Source organism: Arabidopsis thaliana, chromosome 3, assembly GCF_000001735.4.
Source record: "Arabidopsis thaliana chromosome 3, partial sequence".
In the NCBI taxonomy this organism is placed as follows: Eukaryota; Viridiplantae; Streptophyta; class Magnoliopsida; order Brassicales; family Brassicaceae; genus Arabidopsis; species Arabidopsis thaliana.
The window spans coordinates 9,466,338-9,485,374 of NC_003074.8; the positions used below are offsets into that span (position 1 = coordinate 9,466,338).

General features: G+C 31.3%; 4 protein-coding genes across 8 annotated transcripts; 2 read left to right on the top strand and 2 right to left on the bottom strand.

The window, feature by feature from the left end:
- Positions 1-2,767: 2,767 nt before the first annotated feature.
- AT3G25880 (NAD(P)-binding Rossmann-fold superfamily protein) lies at positions 2,768-3,696 on the bottom strand (the record flags this gene model as incomplete). 2 transcript variants are annotated; one of them, NM_001338770.1, is made up of 3 exons in its annotated part: positions 2,768-3,276; positions 3,383-3,538; positions 3,650-3,696. In NM_001338770.1, the coding sequence occupies 3 exons, from the start codon at positions 3,694-3,696 to the stop codon at positions 3,255-3,257; spliced, it is 225 nt and encodes a 74-aa protein (NP_001326600.1). In that variant the 3' UTR covers positions 2,768-3,254. The 2 variants fall into 2 exon arrangements, with proteins under 2 accessions (NP_001326600.1, NP_189217.1); NM_113491.2 differs by having other exon boundaries at positions 2,791-3,538.
- Positions 3,697-4,019: 323 nt separating this feature from the next.
- Positions 4,020-4,702, bottom strand: NIMIN-2 (NIM1-interacting 2). Its single transcript, NM_148752.3, has one exon. It carries the CDS (start codon positions 4,550-4,552, stop codon positions 4,184-4,186), a length of 369 nt encoding a protein of 122 aa, NP_683594.1. The 5' UTR covers positions 4,553-4,702; the 3' UTR covers positions 4,020-4,183.
- A 4,310-nt stretch (positions 4,703-9,012) lies between these two features.
- On the top strand, positions 9,013-11,253 carry CRF11 (Integrase-type DNA-binding superfamily protein). Of its 2 annotated transcripts, NM_113492.4 has the most exons (2): positions 9,075-9,481; positions 9,582-11,253. In NM_113492.4, exon 2 carries the CDS (start codon positions 9,715-9,717, stop codon positions 10,711-10,713), a length of 999 nt encoding a protein of 332 aa, NP_189218.1. In that variant the 5' UTR covers positions 9,075-9,481; positions 9,582-9,714; the 3' UTR covers positions 10,714-11,253. The 2 variants fall into 2 exon arrangements, with proteins under 2 accessions (NP_001078209.1, NP_189218.1); NM_001084740.1 differs by having other exon boundaries at positions 9,013-11,123.
- Positions 11,254-14,408: 3,155 nt separating this feature from the next.
- On the top strand, positions 14,409-16,625 carry HMT-1 (Homocysteine S-methyltransferase family protein). Of its 3 annotated transcripts, none has more exons than NM_113493.5 (6): positions 14,409-14,797; positions 15,064-15,120; positions 15,312-15,517; positions 15,628-15,961; positions 16,045-16,116; positions 16,207-16,625. In NM_113493.5, the coding sequence occupies exons 1-6, from the start codon at positions 14,627-14,629 to the stop codon at positions 16,345-16,347; spliced, it is 981 nt and encodes a 326-aa protein (NP_189219.1). In that variant the 5' UTR covers positions 14,409-14,626; the 3' UTR covers positions 16,348-16,625. The 3 variants fall into 3 exon arrangements, with proteins under 3 accessions (NP_189219.1, NP_001189977.1, NP_974361.1); NM_001203048.1 differs by having other exon boundaries at positions 14,488-14,797; positions 15,628-15,901; positions 16,207-16,538; NM_202632.1 differs by having other exon boundaries at positions 14,502-14,797; positions 15,628-15,965; positions 16,207-16,589.
- Positions 16,626-19,037: the final 2,412 nt, after the last annotated feature.

Consider the following 19,037-nt stretch of genomic DNA (forward strand, 5'->3'; position numbering starts at 1 on the left):
GTTTGCTGTGGAGATAGTACGTGGACATGTGTAGAGAACATGACACGTGTCTATATTAGAACACTTTCCATCATCACATCTCAGCCGTCGATTAAGTTTTCTGCCAATTGAAGTCTTCATCGCAGTTGTCGTTCGATCAAAATAACAAATGGGTTAAATAGTGGTTGTTACATAAACTCATGATAGTATATGGTTATTAGACAGAAAAGATTATTACATATGTGAGAATACTTCAGAATAATGACGGCCAAAGTTAATCATCTCAAATTATAAGAATTTCGAAAAGCTACTCACTTCGTAAATCATTTAAATTCTGAATTACAGACGTCGGTAGGTCTTTAAAGAAATAAAACTGATAAATGGTTATAGGAATCGGTCATAAACTAAAAAGATCAACAAAATGTTCGTTCGTGTTTACTCGAATTTTCTTTAGCTTGTGAGCTTGATGCAGAACTATATATGTCGGTACTTACTAACCCTTGCATATTTGTTTACATGACTTGGATTATTAGGATCCAAACATATTTCGTATATAAAAAATTAATCTAAAACGCTCATTAAAGCTTTTAGTTTCTCTTTAATGGTTATATATCAATAGGCAATAAAAGTTTTAAATGTCCGTACACGTCACGTGATTCCGACATTACTAGATCATCGGTGGTTAGGTTGATAGTCGCTTTGTGAATTGTGGGTGCAACTAACATAATTTTACTTTCTCTTTATCTTAATCTCAAAACTTTCAGAAATAAAACCTAACCGGAAATAGAACCGTACAATTTCATATATCAAGGATTTTAACTTATATTGTAGCATGCTCAACTTGGTTTTGCGATGTTTTCATATCTATTATTATTTCAACATATTTTCCAAATTATTTTATCTAAATAACTTACTTATTTGCAAATTAATTAGTCTATAAAACATATCTTTTTTTGGTCATAGGTTATTATTGTACATACTTATTAAATATTTTTAATTTTATTGTATTACATATTATAGATACATACTTGAAACTACGATCACAATAGATATAAATAAAAACGATTTTATGAAAGAGAATTCTCTCTGCAACCTATCTCAGTCTGGAAAATATTAACCTGAGAAGATTTGGATATCGCAATCTTAAAAAGTTAAAATTATGTCAAGCTCAGATAGCTGTAAGAAAGAAATTTCTTAATTACTAAATATTTAATCTTTTTACCATGTGTAGATGATTGATTAGGATCTTATAAACTTGTACCCAAAACGACTTTAGCACCCAAAAAATAAAAGGTTATATCATTTCATTAATTTGTATGCTCATGTATAACACGTCATTTATGTGGCCAATATGGACGGTCCATGTAATCCAGACAAAATTGTTCGAGTTGTAATTCTTTGTTTGGTATAGCGTTTTGTTGGGAAGCAACCGAAACAATCGTTTTCGAGCAAAGCCATTTGCAAAAACTATGAAAGCCTTACGAAAAGAGAAAATGATGATAGTCAACTATTATAATGCTCTAATAGTTGGACCCTAATTGTAATAGATTTACGTATAAAAAAAAAGACAAATTTTGGATAGACCTTGTATATCAGATTTTCCAGCACATGTATAAAGCCGTGCAGGTCTATGTACATATCTCGATACACAGCTATATGTCATGCCAATACATATCTCGATTAAGATTAGCTTGACTAGCAACCTAAGTCCACAACTACTACTATTGTGAATGACTAGACTTTTAACTCGTTTAATATATTGTTTGTGTTAGAAAGATATAATAGATTTTAAAAGAAAAAAAAGATTTGAGAATTATGTATATAAAACAAAAAGAAGACATGTTAATTTGCTTCAATCATATCATTTCGTGTTAGTAATTCTATATCTTATCATCCACTTTTGACTTATTCAATTAACTTAAAGTATCATAGGAAAGAACGAGATAGCACGTCATATTAAAATGGATGGATGTGATTCACACTTGCACAATTCTCGTCTTGCGCTAAATTTCTGTCCAATTTCGTCTGCCAACCTACAACTTACAAGGTCCAAAAGCCCTTTAATATAATTACGCATTATTAGTATTTTCCAATGTCAAGAAAACAATAAATGGACTATAACTCTCTGCTTAATGCCTAAAGGGCTAGAACAATTAGTCAATTAGTGGATAGACGATTTTTTAGAGGTTTAAATAGTTTTCAAATAAAAATAAAATATATTTCTGTATTAATATAACATAATAAAAACAAGTTAATAGAAATAAATTGTATATTTTAAATTAATCAAAATACATAAGCAAGAAATATGAGTATTCAGTATTCACTAATTTTAAAATACATAAATTTAAAAGCATTAGGCTAAATTCACCTATCTTACCAAAATCTATCTAATACAATTAATCTGCATGATAACTGGATAATCTGCTAAATCTAACTAGCTACTTAAGAGGTGGTGATCTACGCCTAGAACGTCTAATCATGATTTAGGAGATTTTAAGCGGCTACACATTTACAACATAACATATTATAAATATTATATTATAAATAAAATTCATAGAAAACTATCTCTTAGAAAAATAAAAATATGAAATTATAAACAAAACTTAGATAAAACCATTTATAATTCATAGCAAACAATATATACAAAGCTAAAACTTATAATTTAAATTGATATAGTTGGAAACAAACAATATATACAAAGCTAAAACTTATAATTTAAATTTATATAGTTGGAAACAAACAATATATACAAAGCTAAAACTTATAATTTAAATTTATATAGTTGAAAACTAAAAAATAAACTAAAATAAAACTTATGGAATTTTAGACAGCCAAAACGGTTATTTAGATATCACATAAACGTCTAAAATCTAGATGACGATCAACTAGGGATGTCAGACGGGCGAGCACGCGACCAAATGGGGGGTCCGTGATGGCCCGTGCTTCTTTTCCATAAGTGGTGGTCCGGTCCGCCAACGACCACATGCGACCAATCGAAGCCCATATTCGCCTCGCAATGTCCATTGGTCTAACGGTCTGGCCCGCAATCCTGTTCTGTTCTAGTTGTCTCTGAAACACACTGTGTTGTTCTCGTCTCTGAAACACAGTGTTGTTCTCGTCTCTGAAACCTTCGCTTATGGAGAACTTCTGTTCTATTGCATGCCTTTGAAGACAAGAGACTTTGACCGTAATAAATGGTTATTCCACAAGTTTTGTAATTCTGTGTTATCACCAAACACAAACTGTTCAGTCTACTCCATCGTTAATATCTAGGTTCACCATTGAATCTTCCACCAGCTATAACCAAACAACGACGAAAAAGAGATGTCATAACTATTTAACTACACAAATAGCATCTAAAAATAGCAACAAAAAAAATCAAAAACTAGTCATTACTTAGTACCTATGAAATTGTTTCCAAATGTCTCCAATTAGAACCTTGGATCCTTCAACGATGGTGATACTACCAACACCACCAAGGACGAGATTCTTCAAGGCATTGGAACCAATAGGACCACAATTGAGTAAACAGATACTCGCTTCTTCCAAAGTCCCTTGACTTCACCTCAAAATCCTAATCAATCAACGATTACTTCATAAAATTTCCTCCCAACAAGATTCGTTCGAAGATCGATAGAATAATACAAATGTAGAGTTCGAAGAGACTAACATAGTATACATGAGTTGACGATCGTACTTGGCTTTAGGTTCCATCATTGTTAGAGATGAGAGATCATATGTTCGTAAGTCGTAAACAGAGGAAGAAGAACAAGCGCGTCGTCCACAAGTCCGCAGACATTAATAGATAAACCATGACTAATCCACAATCCAAAGTTCCAAACGCACCCAACCCGCAATGCCCGCTCTTTTTTTGGACTCCCTTATACAGGCCCATACCTACTCTGCAATATTACTAAACGGGCCAGGCAAAGGCCCAATTGATATCTTTACCATCAACACTTTTTTAAAACATTGATTTTAGTAAAATTTATGTTGTTTAGGAACGTCAAACGCTTAAATAGCTTTTGTTTGACTTGTAGTTTTGCAAATATATAACTTCTCTTTTGACGTATAAAATAAAACTGAAGAATCTGAAATTTGGATAACATGTTAATAATCTTCTTTTACCATTTTTTTCAAAAGTATTGTAGTTAAAAAAAAATTGATTATTGTAAGAAGGGGAAAAACATGAAGGACTACAAGTCTACAACGATAAACTAACGCTGTCTGGTTCCGGTTTACAGTTCAGATCCAAACCCAAACCCTGTAACCCGACCCGATTAATCTCATCGAATTCTCCGTCTCGAACGCCGTTACAATCCAACGAGTTTCTCAACCCAAGATTCTGACTCCGTTTCCTCTTCTTAGACGGTAACTCTCCCTCAGCAACACCGCCGTTAACTTTCGCAACCGTTCGTGTCGCCACGTGTACTCTCCGTAATATCTTGAAAAACTCATCCACCTCTTCCTCCGTTACCGTCCGAACAACTTCCGTCGACGGTTTCCCTCTGTTACCGTCAGATTTTCCGTTATCTTCTTCTACGCGTTCTTCTTTCTTCAAAGAGTTGTTCATGTTAGCCAGAAGAAAATGTTAACGGCGTCGTTTAAGCTTAGTCAAGAAAAAATTATTTGCTGATTTTATTTTGCTAAAATTTATAATGAAACTCTTATAGCCGTCGGTGTGGAACTTAGACGGTCGATATTGTCAACAACTAAATAAATTGGACGGTGGAGATTGATGCTAATGACATCATCATGCGATGTTTTAAAGCGTAAGTATCATGACGTCACACTTTATTGACTTTTGGAATAAAGGAAGTCCATGTGTGGAAAAATTGGTATCGGCTATATTTTTAGAGTATATGTAAGAAATAACTTTTGACTTCAAAAGAATACACAAAATAACCTTGGACCAAATAGTATTTGTCGGCTACAGAAATTTTGGCAATAGTTAGTCTATTTTAGCCTTTCTCTTTCTTCTTCCTTCTTTTGTTTCTTTTTCATCTTCTTTACGAGACTTTAGCCATGGAGTTCTCTTTCTCTCTTCATCTTTAACACAATTCATCTTCTTCAGATTCACCATGTCATTTTCTTTTTCTATTTCTCTCTCCCTCTCCTAAAATAATCTTCACCACCTCTCATAAAATATATCATCATATCTCTTTATTTTGTTCACCTACATGTTCTCTCTTTCTTTTTCCATAGAAATCTCTCTATCTCTCATTCTTTATTTTCTCTTTTTACCTGAATTTTCCGTCAATGTCGTTGTGATATAAGAGATTAGATTTGATTTTAAAACAAATGTCTGATTTTAAAATGCATGTATTTTAAGAACAAAACATGTTATTAACACTGATATATTAATATTTGTCATGCTATCCAATAAAAACTCATGAAATAAATAAATATTTGTCATGTTATCCAATAAAAACCCATGTAATATTGTAACAATTCTATATGTTTTTTTAAACTTCGCGATCTATAAGAGAATTGCATGCTTTTTATAAATATTTCGTGCTATTTCTGAGAAACACATTATTTCAGAGAAACATATATATCGTGTATATATATTCTGTATGTATTTTAAAGAATTGCATGATTTTTGTAAATATATCATGCTATTTTAGACAAATACATATAAACTTTATAACTAAAGCCAATGGCATTATTGTAAAAATAAGTAAACACAAGGATATTTTTGTATTTTCTCTTTTTCAGAAAATGTTATTTACCTAACTTTTCTGACACAATGTCATTCTCTCAATTCTTTTCCATTTCATAGTTAGTTTCTAATATTACCCATATTTTTATATACATAGAGATCTATATTTTTATAATTTAACAAAGACCAAAAAAATTTGGCCAAACAACAAATAAATAAGGAAGACTAAGAACTTGTGAATTGTGATCATCGTTAACGTGGGGAAGATTTTCTTGCGATTATTATTCCTAGTCTTATTTATTTATTTATTTCCACTATCAATTTAAAATGACACGTAAATTTGTAATGATTTTTCGAATAATGTAAGCACTAATTGATATTGGTGTTTTAACTTTTAACAAAAGAAAACAAAGATCTACATATGGGCCTAAAGTAAAAGCCTTTTAGTTAAGTACATTATAATTGGGCTTTATATCTTAACAACGTCGAATCAATTGTAGGGCCGACGTGGGCGGCTAAGCTGTTTCCAACTTTCCAACTTCCGACCAGCTCCACTTGTGTCTTTCGCTCTCTCTACACTTATGTTTTTTTTTTTTCAACTCTCTGTTTTGTCTGACGTGTCCACTTACTAATAATTTTTGAAAAAACTTTCCACATATAAAAATTGCTTGATGGTCGTCGTCGATGGCTGCATTATTTATGAATGTATTAGTCCACATGGTGAAATGTCTACATTTTAAACACCACGTGACACTGATAATCCGACACTTGTATGTGTGAAATCAATGTAATGATCCCTTACTCTTTCTTTTTTGTTTTTCTTTCAATAGAACAAAAATATTGCGAATTTATCTAATAATGTTTCTGTAATACTAAAATTATTTTAAAAGTTTTTATTTAATATATTGTTAATTTGTCTAAATTTTGTCACGACCGTTTTTCTTCATGAATAGTCTTTGACGTAGTTGAACATCCATTTTGTATACACTGTTATAAATTTGCACACATTTTGTGTTTCAACAATTTTTAAAAAGTATATATGTAGTGTACAACTTTACTTTATTATTGCTTTACTTTTTTTTTGTCTATTGTCGTTGAAAAATGACATCAAATGAATCTGTTGCCTTCCTTACGTAGGAAACGTTTTGTTGAAATAGTAATAATTAGTAAGGGTCATTGTATATTGGTGGAGAAAATGTTTTTCTTACTTCTGTAATTGCATCGTCTTTTCTTCACGTAGGGTAGGCAATCACATGCATTCAGGCGTGCGTTCACTGTTTTCTTTTTTCTTCTAGCTTTTTGTTTTCCTACTATATTGTTGCAGAAAAATGTTTAGTTTAAACTAAATTAATTATCCAACTCTTTAAAGTGGCAATCTTGTAAATAAAAAGGGGAGTAGGTCTGGACCAATGTGGCAATGCGAGCGATATGTTAAAAAAGCTGTGGAATAAACAAAATTTTGGAAATTAGGAGTTCCTTTCGTTTTATGGAATTGAAAGAAAATGACACTTTCAATATTTTTTTGGTATTTCTTTAGTAAAAAATGTTTTAAATTTTTAATCGATCGAATCGTAATGAACCTTACAAAAAAATCATAAAATTTGAAGTTGATATATAAATTTTAATCTAGAGATGTTAACTTTTTGGATTAATCTGGAAGCGACCTGTTTTAAGTTGTTTCAAAACTATTAGGACCGAAACCAAATAGAATCGAGCAAAAAATGTTAGAAATTTTTATTTTATTTTGTGTTCTTTAGGTTAACCAAATGTTCGTTCATGGTGTAAGATATCAAATAATGGATGAGCTTAACCTCTAAAATACAAGTTTAAATTGATCGGTTCAAATCGGACCGAACTTAAATGATTTTGCAAGTTATTAGAGTGATCATGATCATGTTATGTTACGGAATATTACAGAGTAACTTAACTTAAGCACTGACTTAGTTGACCCAAAAAGAGACCATTGACTTCATGAAATGCTTGAGTGTGGAAAAAATAAAACAGAGTTATTCAAAAACGTTTTGAGTTGTGAATTATTCTCATTAACATTGTATTTATTTGGTGCACAAAAAAAAAAAAAAAAAAAATTGTATTTATTTATACCCACTAAAGATGGGAAGAAGACTTGTAAATTATGATGAAAAGTCCCTCGGTTGGTAGCAACTAGCAAATGTGGGGATGGAACAATCCTCCACGTTCGAAATTGTTCTTCTTTAGCACAATCAAGATACTGCAAAGTAAACTACCTCTAATGTAATTAATTAACCTCACAAATTGTTATGTTAATTAATGGTATTGAATTATACTCGTCGATCTTTTGTAAGATATTTTTGTTGAATGCCGAAAAAATTATCAGAATCTATAATTGATGTTTTTGTTTAAGAGTCAATTTGGGAGAATGAGTTAAATTACTATAGAATACAAGTATACATCACATCAAATAATATGAATAATTCACTAAACAATGAAGGAGTAGTTACTAGTCACTCTCTTTTATTTATTTTTAATTAAAAAACGAATATATATGTTATTGTAGTTTAATACTATTAATAAAATAAAATTCTATTACTTCACTTAGCTAAAAGACCCACAGTGCAGTAACAGTGAGAAGTAAATTTCATGAATAATGTATTACAATACAATAATAACTTGTTCGATACAAAGTATTATTCCTTTCACAAACTAAATTTATTTACCATATATCCATAATATAATTCCAAAAATAGTATGTTTTATTACCATATTGTAAAAGGGAAAAATGTCATTTAAATCATCACTTTACCATTTTCGTTGGTTTAAAACATAAACTCTCGATTTGGTGATTTAAATCCTCAATTTTATGTTGACGTTTAATTTAATCACGAATTCTCGTTAACTAAGCCAATTAAGACACATCGTTAAAAAATTTTCTAATTAAAATTTTTGAGTTTTTCTCTATTTTTCTTCAGAATCTCTTATCTTCTTTGGAATTTCTCTTCTTATTCGAATTCAAAGTAATCTTTCATCTTTAGGTCGATTGACGATACCGGGAAAAAAAATTGTGTCTCAATTGGCTTAGTCAACGAGAATTTGTAATTAAATTGAAAATCAACATCAAATTAAGAATTTAATTCACAAGATCCAAAATTCATACTTTAAACCAACGAAAATGATAAAGTGATAATTTAAAAAACATTTTCCTTATCCCTATTGTAAAACTATTTTCACCAATCTTAACCGAAAAAATGAAATAAAACTGTCCAAAAAAAAAAAACCAAATGCTAATAAAAAACGAATTTAATTTCCCATCTTCGTTTTTTTTCTTTCTTTTAATGCTTTAATAAATTTTTATTGAGATCTGTGTTTGAACAATCGTTTCTTAAAAGATTTTTAACATCTTTTTAAATTCCTCGGTCTCTTAAATTTACCAGTTACATAACTTTCTTTTATTTTTCCGACATAAATTAAAAGTTTTGTCTTTGGTAATAGAGAGGCAGAAAAATCTTGGCCATAGATTTGTCATCTGTTTTCGATTCGTTTTGATTCTTTACTTTATCTTCTTCTTCTTCTTCTTCTTCCTCTTTTTGAATCTTTTATCTTCTCACTTTTCTTTTTCACTTTTGGGAAGCTCGAAGAGCTGAGAGGAGTGTGAGAGAGAAAAGGATCTTTGAAGTCGCCGGAATAATTTGTTTAACCGGAGCTCTGTCTTTGACTCTACGCTTCTCTCTCTTCTTCTTCCTTCTTCGTCTTCTTAATCGCTTTCTGCTCTGTTTTTCTCGTTCATCAAGCTACATCTACTAGCTCTCTCAGTGATTGATTTCTCACAGTTTCATCGATTTCCATGCGTTTAAGACCTAAAAGGTAACTGGGTTTGCTAAAGTTTGTTACTTTGAATGGTTTTTATAGTTTCTCTGTTCGAATCTGAAGTGGGTTGTTGTGTTTTTGCTGGTTATTGAAACAGGACTTGTTCTGGGGTAAAGGACTTTTCTTGTTCTTGAGAGAGTTCATTTTGAGGCTTTTCTGGGAATTTTGAGAGGTTTTTTAGGGTTTAAGGGGGTTTGGTTTTGAATTTCGCACACCAAGTGTTCGATAAAATGGCTGAACGAAAGAAACGCTCTTCTATTCAAACCAATAAACCCAACAAAAAACCCATGAAGAAGAAACCTTTTCAGCTAAATCACCTCCCAGGTTTATCTGAAGATTTGAAGACTATGAGAAAACTCCGTTTCGTTGTGAATGATCCTTACGCTACTGACTACTCATCAAGCGAAGAAGAAGAAAGGAGTCAGAGAAGGAAACGTTATGTCTGTGAGATCGATCTTCCTTTCGCTCAAGCTGCTACTCAAGCAGAATCTGAAAGCTCATATTGTCAGGAGAGTAACAATAATGGTGTAAGCAAGACTAAAATCTCAGCTTGTAGCAAAAAGGTTTTACGCAGCAAAGCATCTCCGGTCGTTGGACGTTCTTCTACTACTGTCTCGAAGCCTGTTGGTGTTAGGCAGAGGAAATGGGGTAAATGGGCTGCTGAGATTAGACATCCAATCACCAAAGTAAGAACTTGGTTGGGTACTTACGAGACGCTTGAACAAGCAGCTGATGCTTATGCTACCAAGAAGCTTGAGTTTGATGCTCTGGCTGCAGCCACTTCTGCTGCTTCCTCTGTTTTGTCAAATGAGTCTGGTTCTATGATCTCAGCCTCAGGGTCAAGCATTGATCTTGACAAGAAGCTAGTTGATTCGACTCTTGATCAACAAGCTGGTGAATCGAAGAAAGCGAGTTTTGATTTCGACTTTGCAGATCTACAGATTCCTGAAATGGGTTGCTTCATTGATGACTCATTCATCCCAAATGCTTGTGAGCTTGATTTTCTCTTAACAGAAGAGAACAACAACCAAATGTTGGATGATTACTGTGGCATAGATGATCTGGACATCATTGGTCTTGAATGTGACGGTCCAAGCGAACTTCCAGACTATGATTTCTCAGATGTGGAGATCGATCTTGGTCTCATTGGAACCACCATTGACAAGTATGCTTTCGTTGATCATATCGCAACAACTACTCCCACTCCTCTTAATATCGCGTGCCCATAAGTTTTGCAGCTAGGTGTTATTATTAGCTATAGGAGCAACGTAAAAAGCTCGTTGTTACTCGGTTTTGTCTTAAGTTATTAAAGTATAGCAGAGGCAGTTAATCTCAAGGGAAGCAAAAACCCTAAAGATAGAAGCAGATGCAGTTTTGTGTGTTGGTGTTACTAAAGAAAGTTTTGTTGACATAATGGTTTTGATGTTGTGGAGAAGATAGAGAGGTGTGATCGAAATTGTAAATCTCAGGTGGTTTTTTTTGAAGGCAATTGTTTCTCATTTAGGGTTTTTTTCTATATGAGGATTGTCTTTGAAAAGCCTTTAGATGTTTTCTAATTCGTAAGCTCTCTCAATCTTTGTAAGTTTTGCCTGTTGAGTTATTGATACATATGTGAGACCTACTTTATTTGTTTTGTGCTACATACATTGTTGATGGTTTCGTCCTCTGCTCTTGTTAAGTCATTGTTACCAATGTTTGATTGCTGTTTCTTTCGGGTTGATTCAGTCAGACATGAAGATAACTAGATAAACCGTTTGTTCTCTGCAATCACTACCTATAGAGTTAGGGTTTAGGCTTATCCTCTTTTTGCATTATATCAGTAAAGTTTTCTTTAAAAGTTATGTGAACAAAAACACATAATGCAAGATAGAGAGGTTAATGGGTTTGGTTGATGATAACAGTAGGACAAATTATCACCGCTCTAATTGCGTTGGTTCTTAAACCATTTCTTTTATAATATTTAATATTTGATCTAATTTTCTTAAAGCAACCTTTGCGTATATTACAAGTCTTGCCAAAATTTTCAACTAGTTCCATCTTTGATATAAAGAGTATATAGTGGTGTGTTCTTTTGTGTCAAGCCATCTCTCAACTTCAGACTGTAGCTGCTTTTGGATTTTATTAGTTTCGTTTTAGTGAACAGAATTATGGATATACATTGAATTGAACGTGCATATTCATTTTGTTTTTGTTTTTTCAACAAATTAAAATGAATTCTAAGATGTTTTTGTTTTTTTGTTAATTGAATTCTTAAGATGTTGACAGAAAATAAATTGAAGTCTTAAGAATAATTGATTTGAGATTTTAAGACTTGTACTTTTCTTTGGAGATTGGAGATTTGACATGCTCGAAGTCGATGTATACAATTTGGTTTTTTATCAAGTGTCATTCTCATTCGATGGAGCTTTTTTTTTATCAAAAACGTGGAAATTAGTGATTTCTAATGATCTGAAATAAAAATTGGGTTTACTTCCATGGTTTTTTTTTGGACAAAGGGGTTTACTTACGATCAAGCAATCAATTACATAGTTATTCTGGATTAGTCATTTGGTAATATTTAGCATCTTATGAAGAATCTTAAACACGTCCATTATACAACTAAATATGTTGCACCATTTGATGGAAAAAAAATATGTTGCACCAAAAAAATGATCCAAGATGTTGAAACTTGAAAGAAAAAATCGAATAATAATAACAAATAGGCTTTCTGGCTTTCTATGTTACTGAAAGGCCCAATGCACGTAAACGGAGAGCCCACATTACAAATTAATAATTTTTGTTGGGCTAGTGAGACCATAACGCTATCATACGTTGTAAATCTGTACAGCAAGTTAACAATTACAATAATAATCAGATTTTACACTCTTTTATAGATAAGTCATGGTCAAGACTCAAGAGTCAAGAGTCAAGACCAACAATCAATGGCCTAGCTTGTACAACAAAAGACTTAAGGCTATATAGTTTTAATCAATTAGAGTCACATAATTCACAAATATCAACGATTATACAACGGTTGTTATTGAGTAGTTAAAACATGGTTGATATAGATTAGTGAGAAAATATTGATTGGTTGACAATATATGAAAGTGAAATTATCAAAATGATATTATACATAAGTTTTTAAAATATATCCAAACTCATTTTTATTATAATTAGAAACTTTTTAAAAAATATAGACCGTATGTGATCTATTTTTATGAAACTTAATAACAAAATTTATTTGAAAATATTAGATTGTAAAAAAATAATTATTCATTCTGTAGTTTCCGGTTAAAAAATGTGCAGAAAGATGAGTTTTTAGTTTGTGGGTTCAGTAACATTATAAGCTAATATTTTTTTATTAGTTGATTACATATTATTCAAGGATTACATATGTTGATGAATCCTTTAATTTACTCGTGTTAACAATAATCCGTAATTTTTTAAGACGTGAGGGATACATAGGAGAGATTTCCATCGAGATGCATGGTTGTTTTTGATTCCCTCACTCCTGATAAGATAAACTAGAATACGTTTCGACGTCAAAATATTTAAAGATTTGCTTAACTGAAAAATAAAGAGAATTTTGTGGAATAGGTCAGAACTATATTTTTAAATTAGCTAAAGGATATTTTTAATATAATTTTGTTAATGGTCAAAAAGACCTAAAAAAAATTCTTAACAAAAAAAATAAAGAGAATTTGGTAAAATAGGATAGTTTTATGTTTTTCAATAAGTAAAATGGACTATTTATGTTTTAAATTATCTAAACGGTAATTTATATAGTTTGAAAGTAGTATAAAAAATATTCTGATTCGTTGCTAATCGTTCTAAAGTGCTCAACAACTACAACGAACGACCAAGTCCCTTTTTCCCCGTTTAGGAAATGATGATGTTAACTTGTAAATATTTTTAAAATGGTTGAACAAATACTGTATAACCTACTTGGATTCAATGTGTCAATTGTTTTACTGCAGAATTCAAAAATGAGTCAGGATTCGAACAAATGTAAATGATAAAATATATGGTTGATATTAAAATGTTGCAATAGCGGCGAAGCCATGCCACATTGCCACATATGCTTTGCTTCAAAGTCAAGACACAAGAAATGTGCATCGTTGACCCACCAAACAATATTATGCCGGAGAGTTGTAGTTCTTTTCAACATTCAAAGATCGAATAGACAAATTAAGGCTTCCAATATATATATATATATATATATATAAATAAAGACAAATATCTCAAATAAAGGACTCATAATTCTTATAAAAACTATATTATAAACGTAAGAAAAAGAAGAAGGAGAATGTGAAAAGCTCTATTTCGATTAGTATTTTGTAAACTTTATAAACAAAATGATATGTTTCTCTAACAAATACTTTAAGAATGAACTTTGATAGTTTGGCTATGACTTTAAGATATATATACCTTTCACATGACTGAACGTATATAGTAGCTTTGAAAACAACTAAGAACAACTTTTTTGCACATGTTAATGTTATCGGTTTCTATTAAATTCCATAATAAATAAAAATTGTTTTCTTCATGCCTGCATTTACGGCTACATCTTTGCCACACCTGTTAAATATTCTTGGTCGATAATATTTGATTCATTTTTTGATCCCTTTCATATTTTGTTTCCATGACGTCTAAATACATATGTAATCGAACATAAGAAAATTCCATTTCTTAACTATAAAATCCTTTACATATTTTGTGTAGCTAATTTAGTAGGTAAATTAAAAGTTAATGTAGGCATGTTTAATATGTTTTCGATTAAAAAATAAACGTAAGAAAATTCTATTTTATATGTTTGACGGTGGAAAATAAATTGCGAAAAGGCGAATTAATTTAATTTATTCCGTCGGCAAAGTTGAAATTATGAATAACATTTAATATTTACAGATTAGAGAAACGCGTCAACACAAAAGATTATATTCGGACGAAATAATTTAATTTATTTGACCTTTATTGGGCCTAAACCGAAGCCCATTATCCAAACATATAAGTGTAGAGGGAAACATGAAGCATCCGTTGTATTTTTGATAGGGAAGAAAAAAAAACACAAAAGCGGCGTTGATTTTTTTAGATTTTCCGACAAGATTTCTCGTGAGAAGATTTGTCTGAATCTTTCTTTCGAAGAGGTTTTGAGTTAATTTCAAAATGGTTTTGGAGAAAAAATCTGCATTGTTGGAAGATTTGATAAAGAAATGCGGCGGTTGTGCGGTGGTCGACGGTGGTTTCGCTACCCAGCTTGAGATTCACGGCGCCGCCATTAACGACCCTTTGTGGAGTGCTGTTTCTCTCATCAAAAATCCTGAGCTCATCAAAAGGGTTTGTGAAAATTTGTGTTTTTTTTTTCTTCATTTCTGATTTTGATTTTATCCCTAATTTTGAAAATTACCATGATACCATCTTTAGGATTTGCTATGAACATCATAAGTTATTAAGCATAAAAATTTGATTTTTTCTTATATTCTGATTGATATTTTGGTGAAAACACAGATCTTTAGGGTTTTATTGTTAATTCGAAGATTTTTAATTTCTGGGTCTGAAGATTTGGATAACAATGGACAGAGTTTGATGAAATTTTTGTTTAGGTTCACATGGAATATTTGGAAGCTGGTGCAGACATTGTGGTTACTTCATCTTATCAGGTAATAATATAAAGCCAACACCATTTTTTTATTTGATTTGTTCATTCTCTTTCTTGTTTAACAATCTATCTCTTTTGTGGTTGTGGTTGTGGTTGTTGTAAAGATTTACAAAGTTAGGATTTTTAATTAGTTTCAGTCTGACTTCACTTTGAAAGTATTTAGATTTTCACTTACCGGCTTTGTTATTTCAGGCTACGATCCCGGGGTTTCTTTCTAGAGGTTTATCAATAGAAGAGAGCGAGTCTTTGCTTCAAAAGAGTGTAGAATTAGCTGTTGAAGCTCGTGATAGATTCTGGGAGAAAGTGAGCAAGGTTTCAGGACATAGCTATAACAGAGCTCTTGTAGCTGCATCTATTGGAAGCTATGGTGCTTATCTTGCTGATGGCTCTGAGTACAGGTGCCCTTTTAAGCATAAATGAATTCACAATACACATTGTTTTGGTTTTGAATAGATTTTCAAGATTCTGTCGATGAGGGACTTATAGTTGTTCGATGTTCTTCTTGCAGTGGTCACTATGGTGAGAATGTAAGTTTGGATAAACTAAAGGACTTTCACAGGAGAAGACTTCAAGTCTTAGTGGAAGCTGGTCCTGATCTTCTTGCTTTTGAAACCATACCGAATAAACTCGAAGCTCAGGCTTGCGTTGAGCTTTTGGAGGAAGAGAAAGTGCAAATCCCAGCATGGATCTGCTTCACATCTGTAGATGGTGAGAAAGCTCCATCAGGAGAGAGCTTTGAGGAATGTCTTGAACCTCTTAACAAAAGCAACAATATTTACGCAGTTGGTATTAACTGCGCACCTCCTCAATTCATCGAAAATCTGATTCGCAAATTCGCCAAGGCAAGTAGTAGTTGAAACTTTGTTGGATTGTATGGCAAAGAAACATCAAAAGTCTTACTTTCTATGTCACTTTATGTTTTCAGCTGACGAAGAAAGCAATCGTTGTTTACCCGAATAGCGGAGAGGTTTGGGATGGAAAAGCTAAACAATGGCTGGTATGTAATGTTACAGTCTTGTTGAATATGATTTTACTGCATTAAGGTTGAAGATATGAATCTGTTTTGATTTTGGGGTAAATTTGGCAGCCATCACAATGCTTTGGTGATGATGAATTTGAGATGTTTGCAACGAAATGGCGTGACCTTGGAGCTAAACTCATCGGAGGATGTTGCAGGACTACACCTTCCACCATTAACGCTATCTCCAGAGATTTGAAACGAAGATGATTTTTCTTCAGGGAGAAAAGACTGAAGATTCTTTTTCAACTTTTTAACTAGCTTGACCATTGTTAGGGCTATCTATCTGTTTTCTGTTGTTTTCTTGTTGTTCACGTTTTCTTTGTGGTTTGATGATATGTATTCGTAAACTAGGCCTTGGGCGTTTTCAATGTAATGGCCCATAAAATATTTTCTTTATCAAAATTACCCGATTTGAATCTTTAATACACAAAGTCCCAAACTTATGTTGTAATTTTGTGGTTCCTCATAATTTGTTTTTTTTTCCATAATTAACAACCACATAATTATATTTAGAATTACTATTTGAAGAAAAAAACAGGAAAGTGATTCTTTAAATATGTAGATAGTTAAAAAGCTTGTTCTATATGGTTTTTTGGCTTATAAACAATAAAATTTGTATCCATTCTTTTATTGAATTGGTACCAGAAAGAAGAAAAAAAATCTTTTGATCCACCAAAATTCAAGACTTCCATAAAATAAAATATGTGGCTACCAAACGGTTCATGTTTGGTGTACATTATGATTTAAAAGAAAAAAACAAACAAATTATTAACCGTACATCAAGTAAAAACAAAATATTTTAACGTTTTAGGTAAGACAAATACAATACTTACATGAAATTTCGAGAAATCGACCGACTTTATACCCTTTATTAGTAGTAGTTCAAGGAAATAATATAGTAGTCGTACATTAGGCAATGTGTTAATAAACTAAGTAATAAAACTATCTATTTGTCTCCTATACGTACATGGCCAAGTTTCATCTAATTATTAATTTTCAGATCAGTTAATTTAAACGGATATTTTTAATTTGTTGATGTGAAAAACTTATACCATAATACAAAATATTGTGGCAAAAATTAGCGTATAAGTGCTGTAAAAAAAACATTACCGTATAAATGAAGACCACAAACATAAAGTTTATAGCTAATTATTATTATCTTTATTCAAATATATTATTATACATTTGCATGATGCATTTATCTTTGTAGATCTGTTTATTAGTTATTTTTGATGATCATGCATTGATGCATAGCTACTATATTTATGTATACAAATGAAAACTGTGATTTTTGTAAATGTAAATATAATTAAATATAACTATTTAAATAACATGGTAATTTAACTGAATATTTGTTTGTTAATAACTTAATACTAATAAAAATTGCATACTTTCTTCATCTCCAACCGCCAAAAATAAATTTTGAAATTAACTACGGAAGAGATTATGAAGATTTATATTTAATCAATTTATATGTTTAGAATTTAGAAGTCTTTGTTTAACTGATTTGTTGTATATGAAGTAATTAATATCTTCCAAAACATTTACTGTGCGACCATTAATTATATGTCTTCAGAGTACGATGTATTCAATTAGGTCGATACTATTATATTAGACAAAAAATATGATGATGTAAAACAAATTAGAAGTCGAGTTGTTTTAAAATCCATATATAAAATTTAATCTTTTTTTTTTTTTTTTTGAACAACCCGACTGTAAGATATTATAAGAATTCAGAAATGAGCATCTAGAAAAATTACAGTAAGAAAACATGTACTAATTAAGTGAAAATAAGACTAAAAAGAAAGAGTCAAAGAGATTCTGAAATCCAAACAGAAAGGGACAAAGAGAAGACATGAAAACCCCTTCGCCGCATACTACGTGGCGCTTCACGCATTGGTTACTCTGTCTCTCATAAAACACCCAAATTCGAGACCTCTTTTTCTTAAACTTTTATACTACAAACTTATTAGCTTCACATTTTTTATATGTAAATGCTTGACTTCCTAATTGACTACTAGAATACAATCAAGTGGCAATAACAAAATGAATCCATAGAACTTGTTTTGACCCATGTTTTAAGGAAATGGTAAATCTTATATCAAATCTAATTTGCATTTGCATTATGTATTTTTAATATCTAAAACCATTAAAAGACATTTCATTTTAAAATACCACGAATTTATCACCAATACTATATTTTTTGCAATGCATCATAAATCAGTTCTCAGAAGAATTCTAAAACGTACAAAAGAAAAAACCGTTCATTTTTTGACATAAATTTTCATAAGCTTTTAGTAGGTCATGTGGATTTCAGTTTTACTTATTTCCATGTAGCTTTTAATTTGGTCATTGTAATCGATTACAAGTTGTCTACGTTTGATTTTATTAAGAATTGGTACAATGGAGTAGATATATTTTAAGTATAAAAGAATAATTCCAAACACTACCGTCCATACCATTTATTGTATTTTATCATTTCGTGACTGTTTTGAAAAAAAAGTCTCAGATGTATCGTGTTACTAACTTTTCATCTAGTTCGCAAATCCCAATGGAAATTACATCCTTCTTTTAACCATAATATACCAAAGCTAATCAAACCCTTCAACAACAAAAAAAACTAATCTTTTACCAAAAAAAAAAACCTAAGTTAATCAGCAGTTCATAGAAGCTTAAGTATCTGTGATCGCTTGACAAAAATATGAATAAAAATTGAATAAGATTTAGTGCCATGATGATTTAACACGTAAACCTTTGTGTTTCCCTTTATCCATTTTACAAAGTGCCCTACACAAATATATGCTCATGTCTTATACCATTAAACGGTGACTATTTTAAGTTCAAATTTTAGATAAATATGTAAGATATAAATTTTTGGTTGAATATTTACATTAGAA

Bases quoted from the DNA above. Each gene is read 5' to 3' on its own strand.
- HMT-1 (NM_113493.5), top strand. From the start codon at position 14,627: ATGGTTTTGGAGAAAAAATCTGCATTGTTGGAAGATTTGATAAAGAAA. The intron at 14,798-15,063 runs GTTTGTGAAAAT...ATTTTTGTTTAG, and splicing joins ATCCTGAGCTCATCAAAAGG to GTTCACATGGAATATTTGGA. The intron at 15,518-15,627 runs GTGCCCTTTTAA...TTCTTCTTGCAG, and splicing joins GCTGATGGCTCTGAGTACAG to TGGTCACTATGGTGAGAATG.
- NIMIN-2 (NM_148752.3), bottom strand. From the start codon at position 4,552: ATGAACAACTCTTTGAAGAAAGAAGAACGCGTAGAAGAAGATAACGGA.
- CRF11 (NM_001084740.1), top strand. From the start codon at position 9,715: ATGGCTGAACGAAAGAAACGCTCTTCTATTCAAACCAATAAACCCAAC.